At 37.5% G+C, this 20089-nt stretch overlaps 1 protein-coding gene and 1 pseudogene across 1 annotated transcript; both read right to left on the bottom strand.

The window, feature by feature from the left end:
* Positions 1-238: 238 nt before the first annotated feature.
* Positions 239-6644, bottom strand: LOC108666084 (annotated as a pseudogene).
* A 1171-nt stretch (positions 6645-7815) lies between these two features.
* LOC108666089 (V-type proton ATPase subunit C) lies at positions 7816-18211 on the bottom strand. The gene is made up of 10 exons (XM_018152902.2): positions 18129-18211; positions 13252-13436; positions 12745-12898; positions 11875-12061; positions 11543-11641; positions 10804-10965; positions 10368-10461; positions 9721-9818; positions 9149-9278; positions 7816-8739 (listed from the first exon to the last, which is right to left on the bottom strand). Exons 2-10 carry the CDS (start codon positions 13387-13389, stop codon positions 8641-8643), a joined length of 1161 nt encoding a protein of 386 aa, XP_018008391.1. The 5' UTR covers positions 13390-13436; positions 18129-18211; the 3' UTR covers positions 7816-8640.
* Positions 18212-20089: the final 1878 nt, after the last annotated feature.

The raw sequence follows: 20089 nt of genomic DNA, 5'->3' as shown, positions 1-20089 counted from the left end.
CTTTATTTCAAATTTGCCCGTGTCCGGCCTGAAAGGTATAAGGTGGTAAGTGCATGCATTTGTTCCACACTCGCCCCAAGGTCGCCAGGGAGAAGACCCGATACTAATTATACGCTTATTTAGTTTTGCGAAACAAAACAAAAGGATGACATAGAGCCGCCAATTTACGTTCAATAAGAGCTTAGGGCGTTTCATAGTTGTGATCACATAGTATTATTGCTTGCGCAGTCACAACAGGGAGAAGACCCGATACTAATTATTTGCTTATTTAATTTTTCGAAATAAAACAAAAGGATGCCACAGAGCCGCTAATTTACGTTGAAATAGAGCTTAGGGCGTTTTATAGTTGTGATCACATAGTATTATTGCTTGCGCAGTCACAACAGGAAGGGAATGGATTGCAGCGGCGGTCGGTGCAGCAGGGTTGTGATCGTTCCTCGCGGTCAAGCGTGGCTGAAGTCATCCAAGTCATGTCAGCCATGTGCTCTGTGCGCCACGTAGTTAACTTCATCAATAAAGGTCTGAAAAAGTAATACACCATCGAAAAGAAATTATTTTTAAGTCGAGCAACTCCTTTGAATGCTGACAATCAAAATTGAAAGCTGTTTTCATTCTTTCGGTGCTTGCTTTAAATGATTTGGAAGATGTTATGTATGTACAAATTATATGAATCAAAGAACGAGAATATTGTTCTGTTTGATCAGGTGGTGCATACGATGAGTTTTAACGATAATTTACCTAGCAATGGTAACAAATTCTAATTCTATTCACATCTGAGGAGTAAGCGTACTTGAAGCTGGTGTCGTTGGCGATGTTCCAGCGCTCGCCAGGATCAACAGACAAGTCGTAGAGAAGAGGCGGGTTGTGCTCCGTCAGAGGATGTCGTGAAGTGCACATCTCGTCGTAGTTCTGATCGTCCGAGAGTCCTGGCGAAAAATATCAACAAGTGGTTGAGAATTAATCGTATATAGATAATTTTAGGGCATAAAAATATTTTTCGTACTGATAAATGTCAAGTTGAAAGAAAAGGACGTTTCGTTCATATATTAGCACAAATTCAGGCAAATTTCTAGTTCGATCTAATGAAAATATCCCGCTATAGATTTTCGACTGCCGTGAGAGCATGTACAGCAACTGAATATCCTGAAGTATAGTATAACATTTTATAACATCAAAACTTGCCATTCCCAGCTGTGAAGAAATGAGCCTTCAGGCGCTGGTAAACAACGGCGTACGGCCCAGTTTCAGGGCTGGGATCCTTGGGGTTCGAAGCCGTCGAGCTTGAGGCCGCTGGTGTCAGCGCCGGTGAGCGCAGCGATGGTCGGCAGAACTTCTAGCGAGCTCAGCAACTCGTCAGTGCGACCTTAAGCAAATACGCGCTTTATGAAATAAGATTCCAAAATGAGAAAGCCGTGTTATCCGTACAGAAGTAAAGTACGAAATCGATAAGTTAGGGGAACTATGTAGCAAGATAGATTATTTCAATAGAGACGACTGTATATTTCACTTACCAGGAACGATGTACCCCGGCCACCTGACGAAGGCGGGAACCCTCACGCCGCCCTCCCAGGCCGTGCCCTTGCCGCACCGCAGCGCCCCTGCGCAACCGCCTTGCTGATGATGCTTCAAACTTGGCCTGAAAAATAATTACGAAAGTCGTTGGCACGGATCATGATGAAAATATCATAATCAACAACTTAATCGGACGGTCAGGCTAGTACTAAGTATATCCGATCTTTTTACATCCATTTTCCCTTATTATTCTCACACATCGGAGCTACTTCTTAGGAATTAAAAGAGAGCATTATTCCATTGCGATATCCGTACATACTAATACATTCGGCTTTGTATTTCTCATGCACGTCTCAATTTTCTTACAGCAGCATAATATTCTTCTCGATAACACAAATAACGTGGTACTAAAACCACACCCATTGTCAGAGAGGAACCACACGACGGTGTTGTCGGCGAGGTCGAGCGCGTCGAGTGTCCGCAGGATGGCGTCGATGGAGTGGTCGAGCTCCAGGAGAGCGTCGCCGAAAGTTCCTCGTGCGGATTTTCCATCGAATTCCGCAGACGAAAAATGGGGAGTGTGAACCTGAAAAATAAGTAAATGAAAGTTTAATGACATCCTAAGAAACTTTACTCCCGGCAACATTTGAAGAAATTTAGATTACAAGTTTTTTTAACAATTCCATTATTTTCTAACGATCTCATTCCATATTTTAGAAATATCTATGTTTCCTGTGTTGTTACATTTGTGTGCTGTTTTTCTTCGTGCCTATCGAGAGGTATGGATCGGTATACAACCTAGTGTTGTTTGCATTGGAACTTAATGGTAGACGCAACTAGTTATCTTGGACGCGCTCTGGCAGTCGGTTTGTTTACCGCCATACCTTCGTAATAATCTAATTTTTGTTCGAATGATCAATCTCAGTTTTCGTTATGTTTATTTTAGTTTAAATTGCAGGCTCGCTCTTACTTTGCTTAGGAGACAGACTTTGACTAGTCTAGTAGCTACTTCAAACTATCGCCAGTCATGAAAAGATCCGGTCAAATGACATGATTTTAGATCTTCTGTGAACAAGGCACGAAAAGGAAAAGAATCGGCAACAGGCCACAACAGGCCTACGTACGCTTCAGCGCCGACATCACTATGTTATGTTATGTTACATTTGTGTGCTGTTTTTCTTCGTGCCTATCGAGAGGTATGGATCGGTACACAACCTAGTGTTGTTGGCATTGGAACTTAATGGTGTGCGCAACTATTTATCTTGGACGTGCTTTAAGGCAGTCGGTTTGTTTACCGCCATGCCTTCGTAATAATCTCATTTTTGTTCGAATGATCAATCTCAGTTTTCGTTATGTTTATTTTAGTTTAAATTGCAGGCTCGCTCTTACTTTGCTTAGGAGACAGACTTTGACTCAAGTCTTGGCTTCCCCTTTTACTGTGGTGTAATCACATTGGCTTCTGTCTGATTAACTTCGATAAAATTCTTTAATGAATATGCCTCCATTAGTAATAAGAACTGAGTTCTTGTTTGAGCTTAATTTATTGTTTGTATAAGAGTCAGCTATTCTTCTACTGTATTTTTTTCCATTATATGGGCTCTTCAATTGCCTCTTAAAATTATCGCAATTATGCTTTGTCGCAACAGATTTTTAAGCGATTTTAAAGAGGTATCAGTAAACTGAAAGTGTTACATTGAGATACTGTACAGTTCTAGGTTGATCTAATTCATTATTTGATTAATTATTGCATAAGCTTAAAGCTGTTGGCCTGTTGCATCATTAATGTCATAGAACAATTGCTGCTTTACTGGGGTCCATCCGGGACTCTCTGACGCACTGAAGAGACTTCGTAATTTTACATTTTCTACTAATTTGTATTGTGGTATGTGATGTTTTGAGTAATTAATTGTTGATATTATCCATTATTGAAATCTTTGTCAGCCAGAGTAATTAAACTTTCATAGCTGGAAGCTATGGGCTCTGTTTATTTCCTTCAAATAAAGTTTGGCCGTTTATTCGTCTGATGCGACGAACCTGAAAAATCATCGACTAAGCTGTTTTGACCTTACTTCCGAACCGATTGTCATCGAATCTGATAGATTTCTTGAACCTACTGGATCAGGGAAAGAGTTCGCAAATAAAAGTTTCTTTCTATATTCGGTTTCCTATTAAAGCCTTATTGTACCCACACAGTGAAAGCAGGTTGCCAGCGTGCTGGTTACCTGCTTAGGCTGGCGCCTGAAATTGAAATAAATAGGCCTGGCGTTGTGGCCTATTCGTAAAGGTTTTCACTGTTCACAGTGAAAACCTGTACGAATAGGCTTCTGTATTCTATGGTTTCGGGCGCCAGCCTGAGCAGGTAACCAGCACGCGGGCAAACCTGCTTTCACTTTGTACGTACCCTAACACTAGAGCGGATGATCACGTACGTGCAAGAAGGGCATGTAGAGAAAGAAGGGAACGTTGTCTCTGGCGCTGACTTCCAGAAACTGCGTGGCTTTGCCTACAAGTTTGCCAGCCAGAGGAGGCAGTGGGGTGGGCTGTTCAATGATCGTCGAGTTGCTGGAAAAAATATTGCAAATATTGTGGATTTTGAACACTTCAATTTGGCAGGTTTTACTACGTATAGGAATGGAATGAAAACATACACAATTAGACAGCACAGCCAAGATTACTGCAAAAAACCTCATGCAAGGGAATTTAAACTAGAAAAATCAAATGATTCTCAATAAATAACATTATATTTCTTAGAAATGTTGTGGAAATTGTTCGTTATTTTTCTCGATTCCATATAAGACAGTAATTTCTCCTCATGGGCAAATGTTTACTGCTTACTCTTTAAAACAATAAATAGTGAAGCAGTTTGCATAGTTGATACCTGTATAAAGCGCATGTTACATTGGTACTCCAGCACATATCGTCACAAGGCTTGTCAGGGAAGCAGGCGTAGCAGGGGCACATGTCGTGGCTGTAGGGAACTCCCAGGTAGTCGTCGAAGCCGTGGTGCGCGGGCAGATATTCTCCTTCGTACCCAACGCCCAGGTGCCATTTGCCGACGATCAGAGTGCGGTATCCCTGAGAAATACATCAATTAGAACGATCTTTTTCATCAAGAATATACCTAAAAATCTTAGATACTTCCTAGTACCAAACACAGGCAATGCGAGGCAATGTTGGCCTCGAATCATTCTTAAACTATTTTAACTGTACGAGATAAACTAAGTTCTTTTGTTACAATGAGTACTAATTTCGTGACGATCAAAGAGCGATATCCACGAGAGAAAACCACGTTTCGCGTGAAAGTTATCTTATTCAAGTTTTTAAATCAGTTTTGGAATCTTATTAAAGTTTTTTACCCATAAGCAGAAATTCTACTGAGAAAATGTATTTAATGAGCTGACTGCTCATTTTCCAATCTTACCGGGCTATTAGACGTTTCTTTTAGATACCATTCAGTAAATCCCCAATTGAAGTATTCGGTGACAAATTTATGGGGAAGCTCCCCCAGCTATAAATTGTATATATTTTTTAAAATAATCATAAACATTAGTTATCATGAAGTTTTACTTTATTTTTAAGGAGTTCAGCAATGGTAGTCTCATTTGGAGGAAGCCCTCGAGGGTTGTCGGGCATCAGCACGCTAGGGTAGATGCCGGAGCGCATCTGGTACCTCCCCGTCAGGAGCGATGCTCTGACATAGAAAACATCAGTAAAAAATTCGACAAATTAAAGGTTATAAAAATTAAATACGCGTTTACATAGAACGGTTATAGCTCCATGAAGAAGTAGATTATAGCTGCATGCAAGAAGGACAGTTATAGCTCCATGCAAGCTAAGAAATGATATCACAAGACCTAATACTCAAGGTTACTGAAAATACTGGCTTCATGCCAAATTAAAACTAGCTCCAAATGAGACGCGTATGTTAAACAGGGTTCATACGTAGGAGACTTACAAGGAGGCCAATGATGGTACCGAACTTTTTTGACTTTTTACAAAGCAATCTTCATACGACAAGATTAAATCATCACATGCTTCATAGTACATTTGAGAAGCTAGCACTACAGCCATCAACACAAAACTGAATTGTTATACCTGCTAAGATGTATCCACCAGTAATCTAATTTTTGTTGTATATGTATTTTGATAAATTTTAAATCCAAGAATTAGTGGCTAACATTAAAAACGTGTTAAATACTACTAGGATACTAAATGGATGATTTCAAACGAACGAGAGGTTGTGGAGCGAAAGCGCACACCGAGCTAAAGAAAAGGGTGGTCAAGTGGTTACAGTTTAGAGTACCATGCTTGGCGCAGAGAGGCGCGGGTTCGATCCAAGCTCTGTGCGTCAGTTTCTTGTCAGATCGGCAAGAAGGCCGGACGGTTAAGCATAGCAAAATTGAAGCAGTGAGTTGCGAGTTCAAACCCTCAACAAACTGTGAATGTTCTGCAATATTAAGAATCGGCGACAGGCCTACGGCCTAATAAACGCTGAAACCGCTATATTTATTAAACGCAGATGTTAGAGAAGGTTATAGCAGTCGCGTCCGAACTCCATGTAGCCTGTGCCAGTAAAATATAGCATGATGGATTTGCTAGTTTGAAAAATACAGGACTTGAGTGAACTATAATTTGTACGGCGGCTACAGATTTACCTGGATGGGCTACACAAGGGGCTGGTCACATAAAATTGTGTGAAGACTTTACTCTGAGCTGCCAGACGGTCGATGGCTGGGGACCGGGAGGTTGGATGGCCGAAAGCACTAAGGTCTCCATACCCTAAGTCATCAACTAGGAAGAGCACCACATTAGGAGATCTTCTATTATTTGTGAGCCAGCGATTCAAGTCATCCGACTTTTCAACTGCATCAAGCGATGCAAATTTATGCTTTTCATTGGTATATGCGCTGGGAATTTCGAATGGTTTTGCAGCAGATGATATGTAGCGAACTAACTTCATGTTTAGAAATGCTATACCAACACAGGTTAAGAAGAAGAGTAGAAATAGCACGCGCATTTGTCCAAATTTCTCAATTATTGCTCGACACAATCTAATTTTTAATTTATATTGTCGTAAGCGTCTCGCGAACGGAAATGCTCACATTGACAGCACGAGTGAGAATTTGAACTGAGTAAAGTTACAGCAGCACTAGACGTGATCTCTGCCGCACTGACAGCTGTGAGCTGAGTGACTCACATGAGATCTTAATCAATAAAATAGCTCTTAAATTACGATTCTTTTACCGCACCTGCACAGGTGGTCACGCTTAAATTCGCGTATTTTCTCATTTATGAAAAAATGCACTATTGTGCTCGCCATGTCCGTCCGTGACTTCATGTTTTCGTCGACGAGAAAATGCGCTGTCACTCACTGCAGTGAGTACCGAGTTATATTTTTTGAATATGTGTCGCTAGCAGCACCGTGCGTATTCTGAATTTGCGACGTGCTGCAAATTCATTCAAGACTCGAATCACAGGACATCTGTCTTCACCAAAAGCTCGCTGTAAAAAGCTCGTAGTCAAGAAGAAACACGGCCCCAGATTTTAGAAATTCATCATTGCGTTTGATGCATATTCTGAGGTTGAATCGTGTACGGAACGCGCTGAATATTTTAAATTACTCAAGAATCCAGCAATAATAAAAAAAGGAACTCGTTCACACGCTGTACAGACATTTTAACGACCCACACTAGCGAACGTGTTCACTGCTGTATGGGTAAGCACACAGTGAAAGCAGGTTTGCCCGCGCGGGCAACCTGCTCCAACCTGCCACAAGAATGAACATAGGATAATAATGTAAGTGTTCGCAGTGAAAACCTGTACGAATAGGCTTCTGTATTCTAAGGTTTCAGGCGCCAGGCTGAGCAGGTAACCAGCACGCTGGCAACCTGCTTTCACTGTGTGCGTACCCTAAGATGCTAGAGCAAATCAAGAGGTATGGTTGAGGCCCAGACCTGCTGTACTTTGAGTTCTCAGACAACGGCGAAGGGAGGCACAGAAATTAAACAAGTAATTTTTGATCACCATATAATATTCACACTAGACCAGCCGGACAACTGTACACTGAACATCACTGCATTGCTAAGGGATCCCTCATACATAGAAATACATCAAATAAATATTGCTCACTTTACAATAAATACACAGAACGGAATCCACTTGACCAACCGATATAAAAAATATTTCTAAACTATCATCGAAAATTTCAGAATATTTTCTAAACAGAAGACAATTTAAACATCACAAAAATTTAAAGAACAATTATGATTAAAAATTAGGTTTTTACGGCGCTTAAAATTTCCATACAACGCGCATGGCACTAAAAGAACAGCTTCAAACTTTGCGGCGTCATCCTCCAGACTGGAGAACAATACAGGAATTATTGAGGAATGTTAGGTATTTACACAAAAAACTTTAGCGATTCTCGATGACAAGCAACAATATATTCCTGTCCTCCAACCTCATTTACTGATTCAAGAAAGTAGTTCATGAACTATGGATTAAAATGAAGGTTGGAGGGTAATCTTTATGTTCAATAAAACTTCAGGAAGTTAACCCGTCCAAGGAAGTGCCAATTATTCGTCAACAAGAACTTCTATTTATGTTCACTGCATAAGCTAGACTCCAAGCATAAATATATACGTTCAACACTGTAATCTAGTCCTCTAAATGACAAGAGATTGCTGACTACTTCAAGTTTAAACCTAACTTACGAACTCATTATTACTCCAGCAAAAAAGTATTTTATCAATGGTACATATGAGCATACGCTTGCAGGCTGAATTAATGATAAATCGAATCTCGTTCATTGCAAAGCAATTTTGGCGGTTGGTTTGTTATGTTGCATATTCTTTTTCTTTTAGGCAGTTGAACCAATGGCTTAGAAATCTAACTGTAACATCGGAAATTGATAGAAAAAAAATGATTGTGGCTAGAGATCTAACGAACTGTAACATCGAAAATTGATGGAAAAAATGATGGTTGCATAACCGTTTCATGTTCTGTAAATTAAAGTCGTTATTCTGAACCGCCGTTGAGTACAAGATAAATTCGACACTTAAGAACCACGGTTTCTCTTTTTCATTGCCTTAATGGCTTTGTGAAGCCAAAAGCAATCGAGAAATAAATTTATATTTTGTGTTCGCTGAGTGGGTCGATGTTGAGTTTGAAGTACACGTAGGGGTAATACTCTCCGCTGCTGAAGCCCAGGCCTGGTATGTCCAAGGTCTGTGATAAAAAAAACATATTCATGTTTTAAAGAGCACTTTGATAATAATAAATAACGTTGTAAAATTAAATATGACATCGGCCTGTTGTGTCATGCACGTCTTGCTACAAATTGAAATACCCGAAGATTCAATAATTAAATCAAACAAAAATTGTAATCAATTTCTCGAATCCAACTAGCTGCATTGAATCGTAATCTTCAATATTGTTTATTTCGTGTATGGATTGAAGTTAATTAAATTCAAGAAAAATTTATCCAAATTCACTTTTTCATCCTAATTAAACTTCAGAAATCATCTTTTTTAGCACATGTGACTCAATTCAATAATAGCAAAGCAATAACATTAATAATAACAAAAATATAATACAATAACATTAATAATAACAATAACTGAGCATAAATACAGACTTCAACGTTGCCAGCCACGGCTGTTGAGTCGAGGTGAGCGTAGAGGCCACTCAGGACCTCCTTGAGGCGCTTCACGCGGCCCTTGACAGGCTGCATCACCACCACTTGGAAGTTCACCGGCAGTCCATACCTGGGCAACAATAATCATAATTAGTTTTGCTATGAGTGGTAATTCCTGCCTAATAGCTCTAGCTTGGACTAACTTAGCAGGAGTACGGTAGTTTTTAACTGCCTAATAGCTAAAACCTTGTATAAGGTAGCAAAGACCCTGTAATGTTACAGGGGTGCACACAGACCCTTGCACATGCAATTGAAAGAATGTTTATTGATGGAAACTCTACACTCCAATAGGCGGCTGCGTACATCAAACTGAAATAAATTTGAATTAATTCATCATAAAGTCACGCAATTTTAATCATGGGCAACAATCATGTTCTGCAATTTCTTCTAGACGTCACGACAGTCACCAAAACAAAAACCTGCATCTTTGGTTTTTCGACAAGTGACCTTGGAGTGAACTGAAGATTCCAAGACGAGATTAGGAGGCCTGAGAACAACAAAAAATTTCTCACCTGAGAACGCTCTCGACGAACACCCTGATGGCTTTGACGTGAATCCAGCAGATGAAGCACTCGCTAAAGTTGACTTTAAGCCAGCGTACAAGAGGGCCCTGCAAATGAAGGACATTAGGCCTCAAACATGAATTGAAATCTGAATCAAAAGTGGAATAGGTTTATCGCAACGCTTTAGTCCTTGTAGTTTCTTAATTTTTGTGATATTTTACCAAACATATTTTGTGAACAATAATTACCCATAATTAATAGTACCGTGATGTCTCTAACAAAAATAATTTCAATTAACGAACGTAATTAACCCATAGGAAAAGGTCATTACTAGAGATCACACAGAGCATTCAACAGTTCCTAAATCAAACAGAGCATTAGGTTGGCCATTTGCCAGAGCTTCAAACAGAGTAATTAACAATTCATTGAACATGTCTTAAACAGACATTACAGTATAGTACATGTCATTAAACAGACATCACAGCATCAAACAAATGATTAAACAGACATAACAGCATGAAACAGGGCAGTAAAGAGCATGAAACATAACATCAAGCAAGGCATTGAACAAATCATTACACAGGACGTAAAACAGAGCATCAAACAGAGAGAGCATAAACCTAAAACTTAATTTATGAGCAAAAATTCAAACTGACGAATTGCTTCTTTTTGTCGCTCATGAGCTTGGAGAGCTCGGTCTTGCCGGCAGACAGCTCCTCTTCATTGTAAGTGAAGTCTCGTACAACGAACCTTCAAGAGAAAACAAAAATCTAAGTCCTTGTTTTAAGCCAAGTAGGTACCTAGAGGTTAATTTAACATAATAGCATTCATGTTAACCAAGAGGCAGAAAAATACATTACTGGTGAGAAACGTATATATTCCTATGAATTCAATCTTTATGAAAGGGTTGATTGAATATCAAATAAAATTTGTGGAACTACTATAGAATTTGGTTTATAAGATCAAAAATGATATCTCGTAGCGGTAAAAAAATTTTCAAGGATATATAGTACGTGGATTTATCATATCCAAATGATATCTCATAGCGCATAAAAATTTTCAAATATATACGTGGATTTAAAATATCCTCACTTGTTTTCTCTGGCGTGCAGCTTGTACTCATCAACAACTTTATTAAAGACAGTGACAGAGTACAGGCCGTGCTCGGCATCCTCAAAGAGGAGATTGGAAGACCGCGGCACAACCATGTCCGTCAGGTGCTCGTACTTCGCCAGCCAATCCCCAAAGAGGTTCCTGATTTAAAAAAAAAAACAGTTAAAGGAAAAAGATGACAGTTCGTCTAAACTTCACCAATAAATTCAGCTACTTTTGATTAATTATCAATAGGTGGAAAGAAATACTATTAGATGAAAAATAATATGTGTTTAAAAATTATTTTTTAAAGACAACACTAATAAAGAGGCCAGTGACTCCGATGTTACACATGGACAATGTATTTCTCACTTTATTTTTCAATATTTAAAATTTTTTTGTAATTTTAAAATTATTTATTCTGTCAATTGATTCATGCATTGTCTCCGACTTAACCCAAATGTGCAAATTTTCAGATCGATTGGACAGGTAAAAGTGTGTTAAATATCAATTATAAGATTTGTAGTAGACAAACAACAAGAAGTGAAGTTAAAGAGAAGTGTTGTAATGAATATGATTCAGGTAATTCGTAAAAAGATTGCTACACTATGACAAAGAATTTAATTTCAAGTGGAAATGATAAAACAGTAATATGATCAGAATTAGATGGTAAAATACGGAAAATGAGATTTGCAAAATAATGTAGCAAAACTGTGGCGATTTGATCACTGCTACTTACTTTGGCACCACAACAAGCAGAGTCACCAGATATTCGCTGTTCTGAACAAAGTCTGTCTTTTTCACCAGTTCACCAAGGTTTCGTGTCAACAAGCTCCCACTGAAAATAACAGATATTGCACAGTTATTGAGTAGTAAAATCGTAGTTAAAATGTAAATTGACACAAGTAAGAAATATCAAACACATAGAACAAATATTAAGATGATAATATTATAAAATGAAGACTATCTTTTCTGGAAACGATAAGATTGAGGTAAAATATAAATATTTCATAAAAGACAAAGTAAATTATTTATATTACATAAATCAACGCATGGCATTTAAATTCTTACACTTGTTTTCGTTCCATGTTTGTCAGGTTTGACTTAAGATTGTTGTAGTTTTGAGCCTTGGCTTTGAGATCGCCTTCAATTTGTGATGCCTGCTGACCAATTGCATCAACAATGCCACGGAGGCTCTGTTTGACAGGGAATTTGGCCATCTCCCACTGGAACTTAGTCAAGTACGTGGCCAGGTTTACTGTCAGAAGCAAAAATTTGATTAATGGCTGGACCAAAAATTTGATTAATGGCTGGACATAAAATTCTTAAAAAATCATAACTTGATAGTCAAGAAACGGCTTTGATTGTATATAAATAGAGCATTCATCAGATATATATATACAGTGGGGGGAAATAAATATTCGTACACTTGAAAAATTGTATTTTAATGTAGGTATGTAAGTACACAAACTTAACAGGAAATCAATTGCATCAACAATGCCACGGAGGCTCTGTTTGACAGGGAATTTGGCCATCTCCCACTGGAACTTAGTCAAGTACGTGGCCAGGTTTACTGTCGTGAGCAAAAATTTGATTAATGGCTAGACATAAAATTCTTAAAAAATCATTCATTGAAAATCATAACTTGATATATAGGTAGTCAAGAAACGGCTTTGATTGTGTATGAATAAAGCATTCATCAGATATACACACACTAGTAAGTTTGAAGAATTGAATAGCTTATATAACAAATAGACTTGCAATTTTATAAATAATAAAATAAATAAAAAATAAGAAAGCAGACTTAGACATTCATCTATTCTGAATGTTACATCAATCCTCTCTTAAAAACATTGCTTTANATGCATAGGATTGTTACATCAATCCTCTCTTAAAAACAGTGCTTTACATGTGTGCACATGCAAAGCTAGAATTACTCACCCTGGTTTGCAAGGAGATTCTCCTGCAGCTTGTCACGCTGATCTTCCAGGACTTCACCAAGATAATGAGCCGTCTTGCGCATGACGCTCTCAACAAATGTGTCAAGACGAGCCAAATCATCGCTCAGACCCACCAACTGATCCAGAGTGCCAACCTAAAAATGAAATTTGTTTGAAGACATGTAGGCCTAATTAATTTTAAAAATGTATGGCCTTGATTTCATGGTAGAATATTGTAGGCAGATAGTCAAATATTGTTTGAAAATATTTTTACAACTATTCGGTTGTAACAAAAGTAATAAGGAAGTTTATGTATATAATAGGAGGAGGCCAGGTGCACACAAACAACAATAAAACAGGACCTTAGAATTTTTGAACAAAGAAAAACTGAATTGTATTTCTTTAAAATACAAGAAACATTTATAAATTATATTGGTGCCAAACAATTTCCTAACAAATTACTGATAGTTAAATTTAGAGAGAAAATTTGTGTAATTAGTCTAGCAACCTTCAAGTCAGGAATGTGGAAAGGATGGTTGATGGAGAGTTGGTTGTCGATAGCAGTTGCCTTGTTGAGTTTGTCATATGTGTTCTGAGGGGTCTTGTCTCCAGGAGCAGAAATGAGCCAGTATTCTGATCCAGACATGTTGCCTCGCTTCCTCCTTGCCCAGTGCTCGAAGTCCTAGCACACTCCTGCAAAGAGAAGACTCTTCAAATTAATGATAAATTAATGATTTTTCTGATGAGCAAATTGACATTCTTACAATGCACCATTAAATTTACTTTTTATGAAAAATGATACAGAAAATAAAGAAACCAAACACCATATTTAGTCATCTAGGAACAAAATTTCAATGTTTAATAAATTGAAACGTTAGACTATGATACAATTACAGCACAAGAAACTCATGAAATACTCCATTTAGTATATTGCCCAAACTTAAATTTTCTGAGGGATATTATTAATACCTATACCATGTATTTTAAAAGTCACACAAATTTTCTTATAGTCTCTCATAAGGTTTTTACTTGAGATCATGAATTGAATCAAGAGAGATGTATTCCAGTCAAAAGTTTATCAGAAATCATGGATTATAAACAAATCAGTGCTAGTAACTGCCATCTGATAGGATTGTATCTTCAGCCTACACTTTGCCATAGGTACTTCTATATGAAATGTGTTGCTAAAAGCCTTGCAATCAATTGTCCAATTGTAATCTCATTACCCAATTGTTACCAAAGCACATTAACACAAACTAAACAGATTTTAAATAAATACAAAACTCACAAAATTTTCTAAGGTAAAGATTAAAAAATCTGTCATGTTACAGAAATTTCATTGCTCTTAAGCAACTTTAGTTTGAGTCAGCTCTATTGTTAAGTTTTATTACCGTAGATAGGAGATTTTTCATCCAGCATACATTTGGCAACTCACAAAATTGTGAGAAAGTTCTAATTTTGGCTCTGAAAGAGAAGATTTTTATCTTCCTCTCCACAGCCAACAGCAACATAATGAACAACTCATTACTTTAAGAATACATGAGTGGCTTGGAAATAGACGTTATTCAGTATACATTTTCAAGCCAAAAAATGTTAGTAAAATCAGGTAGTTTCCCAAATTTCATGGTGGAATTAAAAAAAGGATAAATGATAAATGAGTAAGAATAAATATCATTTGATATGAAAACCTGAAACCATTCATTTCTTTATTACTTGGCAGATATGTTTGAATTGAATCAGTAATGCTGGAGTCCTAATGCTAATGTGAAAGTCACTTTTGTCACCACAGCACCTGTACTGCAGGAGGGAAAAAATATGATTTTTTCAGAAATCATGCTGCTCTAAAGATTCACCTTTTTTACTGAATTGGAAATAAAAATATTCAGGTTTCAATGTCCTGCATTTTGATTAGATCAAAAATTGTTCAGTTCATAAATGAAAGAAGCATGGTATCTGAAAGACTGAAAATGTGAAACATGGGTTCCAAGATTCAGAAAATGGTTTCACAGTGTGAAAAACGAATAAGGAGCCACAAATTCAAGAAAGTCATTGCTCCAAACAGACAATTATAGCTCATATAGTGTGGCCCATTTTCCACACTATTTATAGTGCAGGCTTGAGGCTCTAATAATTTTTCTAAACAAACTAAAATCACAACAATATAGCAAAAGCCAAGCAAATTTGGATTATCATGTTTAATAGAAATAGGTACTACAAACTGAAGTTCTGGCACAATCAGGATATCAGGCTGATTTTTGTAAATTGTTCAATGGCCAATGTGTTTGTGAAATAATTGTTTAATGGCCAAACTGAAAAATTAGACAGAACTTTTGTCTAATTTTCTAGTTTGGCCATTAAACAATAATTTCTTCCGTCACAGAAGTAACCTATGATTGAGATAAATTTGCCTACAATTTTCAACAATTTTACCTATTAGCTATGACCATATTTTTTTCCCAAAAATTTCTTAGAAAAATTACAGATTTTACTTGTAATCTTCACATCACTTGTGGAACAATAATTTTTGCTCAAAATTATTGGAAACTTCCAGCCAATATTCCACATTGGTTTCATGATTGACTTCCTAGAGTTGTTGGTTTAAATAATAAGGCCAATTAGGCTATTATTTTAAATTTTCACTTGAAAATTTAGAATAATACCTAGTCTATTTTCACTTGAAAATTTAGACAAAGGCAAGCGTGGAAAACATCTCCTTTTAGGGCTGCGACTAGAGCTTTCCTGCCATTTCCAGAACCGTGAGATTCCCGCCAGATGAATTACCTCCTATCTAATTGTTAACAAAAGGACACGATCGAGCCATGAGTTTCCAAATGTATTAAAAACTCATCACGCCAGAGCTGCAAGATTTCAAAAACAAGTAGGAAAATTCCAATCCTGGGCAAAGGTACAGGGTGCGCCAGAGAAACTTACTTATTTAAAAAAATTCCTGCACAGTGAGTTGGGCATGTAGAGGGGTGAGAGGGGGCACATCTGAGGGGGAAAGTTCCTAAGTTTGTTCCTCAAATAAATTGGCTGTTGTGCAAGAATTAACTGAATGCAATTTTGTTGCCCATCAAAATGTATATGTAATGCTGGTTGAAAACCTGCCTGAAGACGAGGCAATTTCTTGATTTCTTGGTTGATAACGAGGCCTGAAGACGAGGCAATCCACGTGAGCTTAACCAGAAGCCACTTAACTGTGAGCAAGTTAATGTCTGGTGTGCAATGTTGGCAATGGGAATAATTGGTCCTTATTCTTTTGAAGAAAAGAAACACGCAGTTACCATTAATGGAGCTTGTTATAGGAACATGATTGAGGAATTTTTTCTTCTAAGACTTGAAAAATTGAACGTTAGGAACATGTGGTTTCAGCAAGATGGAGCCACAGCATGAGACTCATTGAATTTGTTGCCACAACATTTCCCCAATTGCCTCTATCTCTCTAAGAGGTGATCTCCAATGGCCGCCATGCTCTCCAGATTTGACTCCAAACAATTTTTTTATGGGGTTATTTGAAATTTCTTGCTTATTTCAATTGACCACAGACCATAGCACACCTCACTGACCTCAGGCTCAAGAACAACATTCGCAATGCCATTGCCAACAACATAGCGATTGATATGCTGCAAAAAGTGGATACAAATTTTAAAAAATAAACTTCATTAGTCTATATGCAATGGGGATCACCAATTAGTATCTGATGTCATTTTAAAAAAACTGTATGAAAAAAAATTGGGAAATTGTATTCTCAAGTAAAAAAATGTTAAACAATAATAAGTTTGTTTCTCAAATAAATTGGCTGTTGTGCAAGAATTAACTAAATGAAATTTTGTTGCCCATAAAATGTATGTGTAATGCTGGTTGATAACCTGCCTGAAGACGAGGCAATTTTTTTTAGTGACAAGGCTAACTTCCACATTTCCAGCTGCGCCAACAAGCAAAACATGCATTATTGGTATGGTGTAAATCCACGTGAGCTTAACCAGAAGCCACTTAACTGTGAGCAAGTTACTGTCTGGTGTGCGATGTTGGCAATGGGAATAATTGGTCCTTATTCTTTTGAAGAAAACGAATACGCAGTTACCATTAATGGAGCTTGTTATAGGAACATGATTGAGGAATTTTTTCTTCTAAGACTTGAAGAATTGAACATTAGGGATGTGTGGTTTCAGCAAGATGGAGCCACAGCACTGACAGCACGAGACTAATTGAATTTGTTGCCACAACATTTCCCCAATTGCCTCTATCTCTCTAAGAGTAAGAGGTGATCTCAAATGGCCACCATGCTCTCCAGATTTGACTCAATACAATTTCTTTTTATGGGGTTATTTGAAATCTATTGCTTATTTCAATTGACCACAGACCATAGCACACCTCACTGACCTCAGGCTCAAGAACAACATTCGCAATGCCATTGCCAACATAGCGATTGATATGCTGCAAAAAGTGGATACAAATTTCAAAAAATAAACTTCATTAGTCTATGCGCAATGGGGGTCACCATTTAGTATCTGATGTCATTTTAAAACTGTATAAAAAAAATTGAGAAATTGTATTCTCAAGTAAAAAAATTTTAAACAATAATTGTGGTAGGCCTACTTTTGTTTTTACTGATGTTTACTCTGGCACAATTTGTAATTCTGTATTAGTTGAAGAATAGATTGTCAACAACTACAAGCATAGGCCCTCTCAGGCTCTCTGTCTCATTCACAGAATCACAGCCTTTCACAGGACACAGATGCCCTGACTCTGCCTTTCACAGGTGCCCTGATTTTCTTACAACTTAGCCTATGTCAGTAGGCCCTATGTGGATTTAACCAACAAACAGCAGGGTAAATCAGTATCTGCTAATTAGTACGTAAGTAACTAATTACAGTAATGTGTTGAGTGTTGACAGTAGCTAATTAGCCTTAATATTGAATAAATAAACCAGTATTCCTAGAATTCCACACTATTTAAATTCAAACTTCCACTGTCCACACTCCACAGAAACGTCAAACCTAACCTAATAGTAATAGGCCAAGACGCCGCCAAGTCCTATGAGGCTAAGTTTAGTACGGTTACTACGGTATGGTATTATTGTACGGCCTATGATAGCCTACTACAAAATATTAAAAAGTGGTTTTGAAGCACGCAGATCATCATCAACTTAGATCTAACAACGACATGATTTATTGCCAATTTTGCAATTTAAATAGAATGTTATAGTAATATTCATATTTCAATAGGCTAGTAGAAAAGAAGTCGCACAACTACCTAGGCGTTTCTGAAACGAAGGAAAAAAAATTCGTACAATATTTTACTGTGTTATCTAATGATGCCGTTTATTTGACATATTGCCAAGTGAAAATTGATCAACGTATTCGATTGACATAAAAAACTTACGTTAAAACGCTTCACAGAGACGTTTCCACACGCTCATCACCGCCTCACGAGAACACAGCTGAGCAATAACAACAAGACCCGATTCTATCACATGATCTGACGGGAATCAGATACTCCTGAAATATCTATAAATTCTTAAATAACACTATTCATTTATTGTTTTCAAGATGTCTTAGAGTGATATTTATGAACAAATTATCCACTCATTATTCTTTCTATGTAATATATTTTGAAGGCTGAAGATTTTGTCATACTAATTTTAACAAATTAGAGCGGCCACAGTGAGCATATATATCAATATTGAGATCCAGGTTGTTCTACGAAAGAACGAATATACATAAATTATTTATATAGAAGAATTTATTTATGAACTATATATTATACTAAAAAATCACCACTGTTTGTATTGGTTATTGATAAAGTTTGAGAAAACATAATTGATTTAGGCAAATGTTTCATGGTTGAAATAAAAAATAGTAATAATAATATAAATCCCGAATTTACTTCTCAATCATCTAATTTTTTCAATACATATACTACATTTATGTTTTTCTTCGATACACATATAATTCAGTAGACTGAATAGTCTTATTCAAAAATTTAAGTTTGGTTCTGGGAGTCTGGGCTGACGTAACTATCCGCATAATCATGTTTCCACTCATAAAATATACAATTATTCTGCACTGTTCGTCTGATTTTGTACACATGATCTCATTAAAACTTATTAATTAAAACCCCAATTTAAATATTATCGTTATGCCGCCCTAATATCCACTGCGAGATTTGTCAATGTTGCTCGGTGAGACGGGCTCGAACTCCATGCCTGACTTCCACTTAATTAAAACCTTATTAGGAATATTTCAAATTCAAACACGACGCCCAAATCTGCAGTTTTTTGCGGGGCTTTTTAGCGCATTTTCTTATTTAAGGAAAAAATGCACTATTGTGCTCGCCATGTCCGTCTGTCTGTCTGTCCGTCCGTGACCTCAAGTTTTCGTCGACGAGGAAATGCGCTCTCTGTCACTCACTGCAGTGAGTACTGAGTTATATTTTTTTTCGAAGTTGCGATGCATCCGACATTCTCCACGCATCAGATGTTATTCGCGCATCCGATGTTGTCCACTCATTTAGGACGGTTTCCACTCGATCGACAATTCTACGGACTCGCCAGCGGACTCGCGCAACTGGGACACTCATAATTCCTTAAATACTTACTAAATTCATACAGATCCGTTAAGTATTGAAGGAATTATGAGTGTCCCACTTGCGCGAGTCCGCAGGCGAGCCCGCTGGCGGGTCCGTAGAATTGTCGATTTAGTTGAATAAACAGTATATTTAAATTAATGTTATCTTCTCAACGTAACAGTTGTGACTTGTGAGTTTAAAATTTTTTTTTCCGATCGACTTCCTTGATGAAACGCGTTCGTTGCGAGCTCCATGGTTGAATTAATAATAATATATGTATTAATTCAACCATGACGAGTTCCATCGAAGTCTGTATGCCAGGCGTGGCCTGCTCGGGAGGCTGCGCGTTCGTCCAAACCCTATACAGAAAGTTTAAGGCCTGATATATTCAAAATTAAAATAACCACCATACCCATATGTGATAGTATATTTCTTAAAGACGATATTTGGTGAAAAAATAGTCTCAAAATTTACTTGGAATTAGTTTCTTAATGTCTGTTGACCTCAAAACGTTTCGCACAAAAACCTACCTAAGGGTACGCACCCAGTGAAAGCAGGTTGCCAGTGTGCTGGTTACCTGCTCAGGCTGGCGCCTGAAACCATAGAATACAGAAGCCTATTCGTACAGGTTTTCATTGTGAACACTTACATTATTATCCTATGTTCATTCTTGTCGCAGGTTGGAGCAGGTTGCTCGCGCGGGCAAACCTGCTTTCACAGTGTGCGTACCCTAACCTGTTATCAAAACCTCCTGTTATCTCTGCGTGCCTCGCTCA

The sequence above is a fragment of the Hyalella azteca genome, unplaced genomic scaffold, assembly GCF_000764305.2.
Source record: "Hyalella azteca isolate HAZT.00-mixed unplaced genomic scaffold, Hazt_2.0.2 contig11325, whole genome shotgun sequence".
In the NCBI taxonomy this organism is placed as follows: domain Eukaryota; kingdom Metazoa; phylum Arthropoda; class Malacostraca; order Amphipoda; family Hyalellidae; genus Hyalella; species Hyalella azteca.
This window is presented reverse-complemented; position numbering and strand designations above follow the sequence as displayed.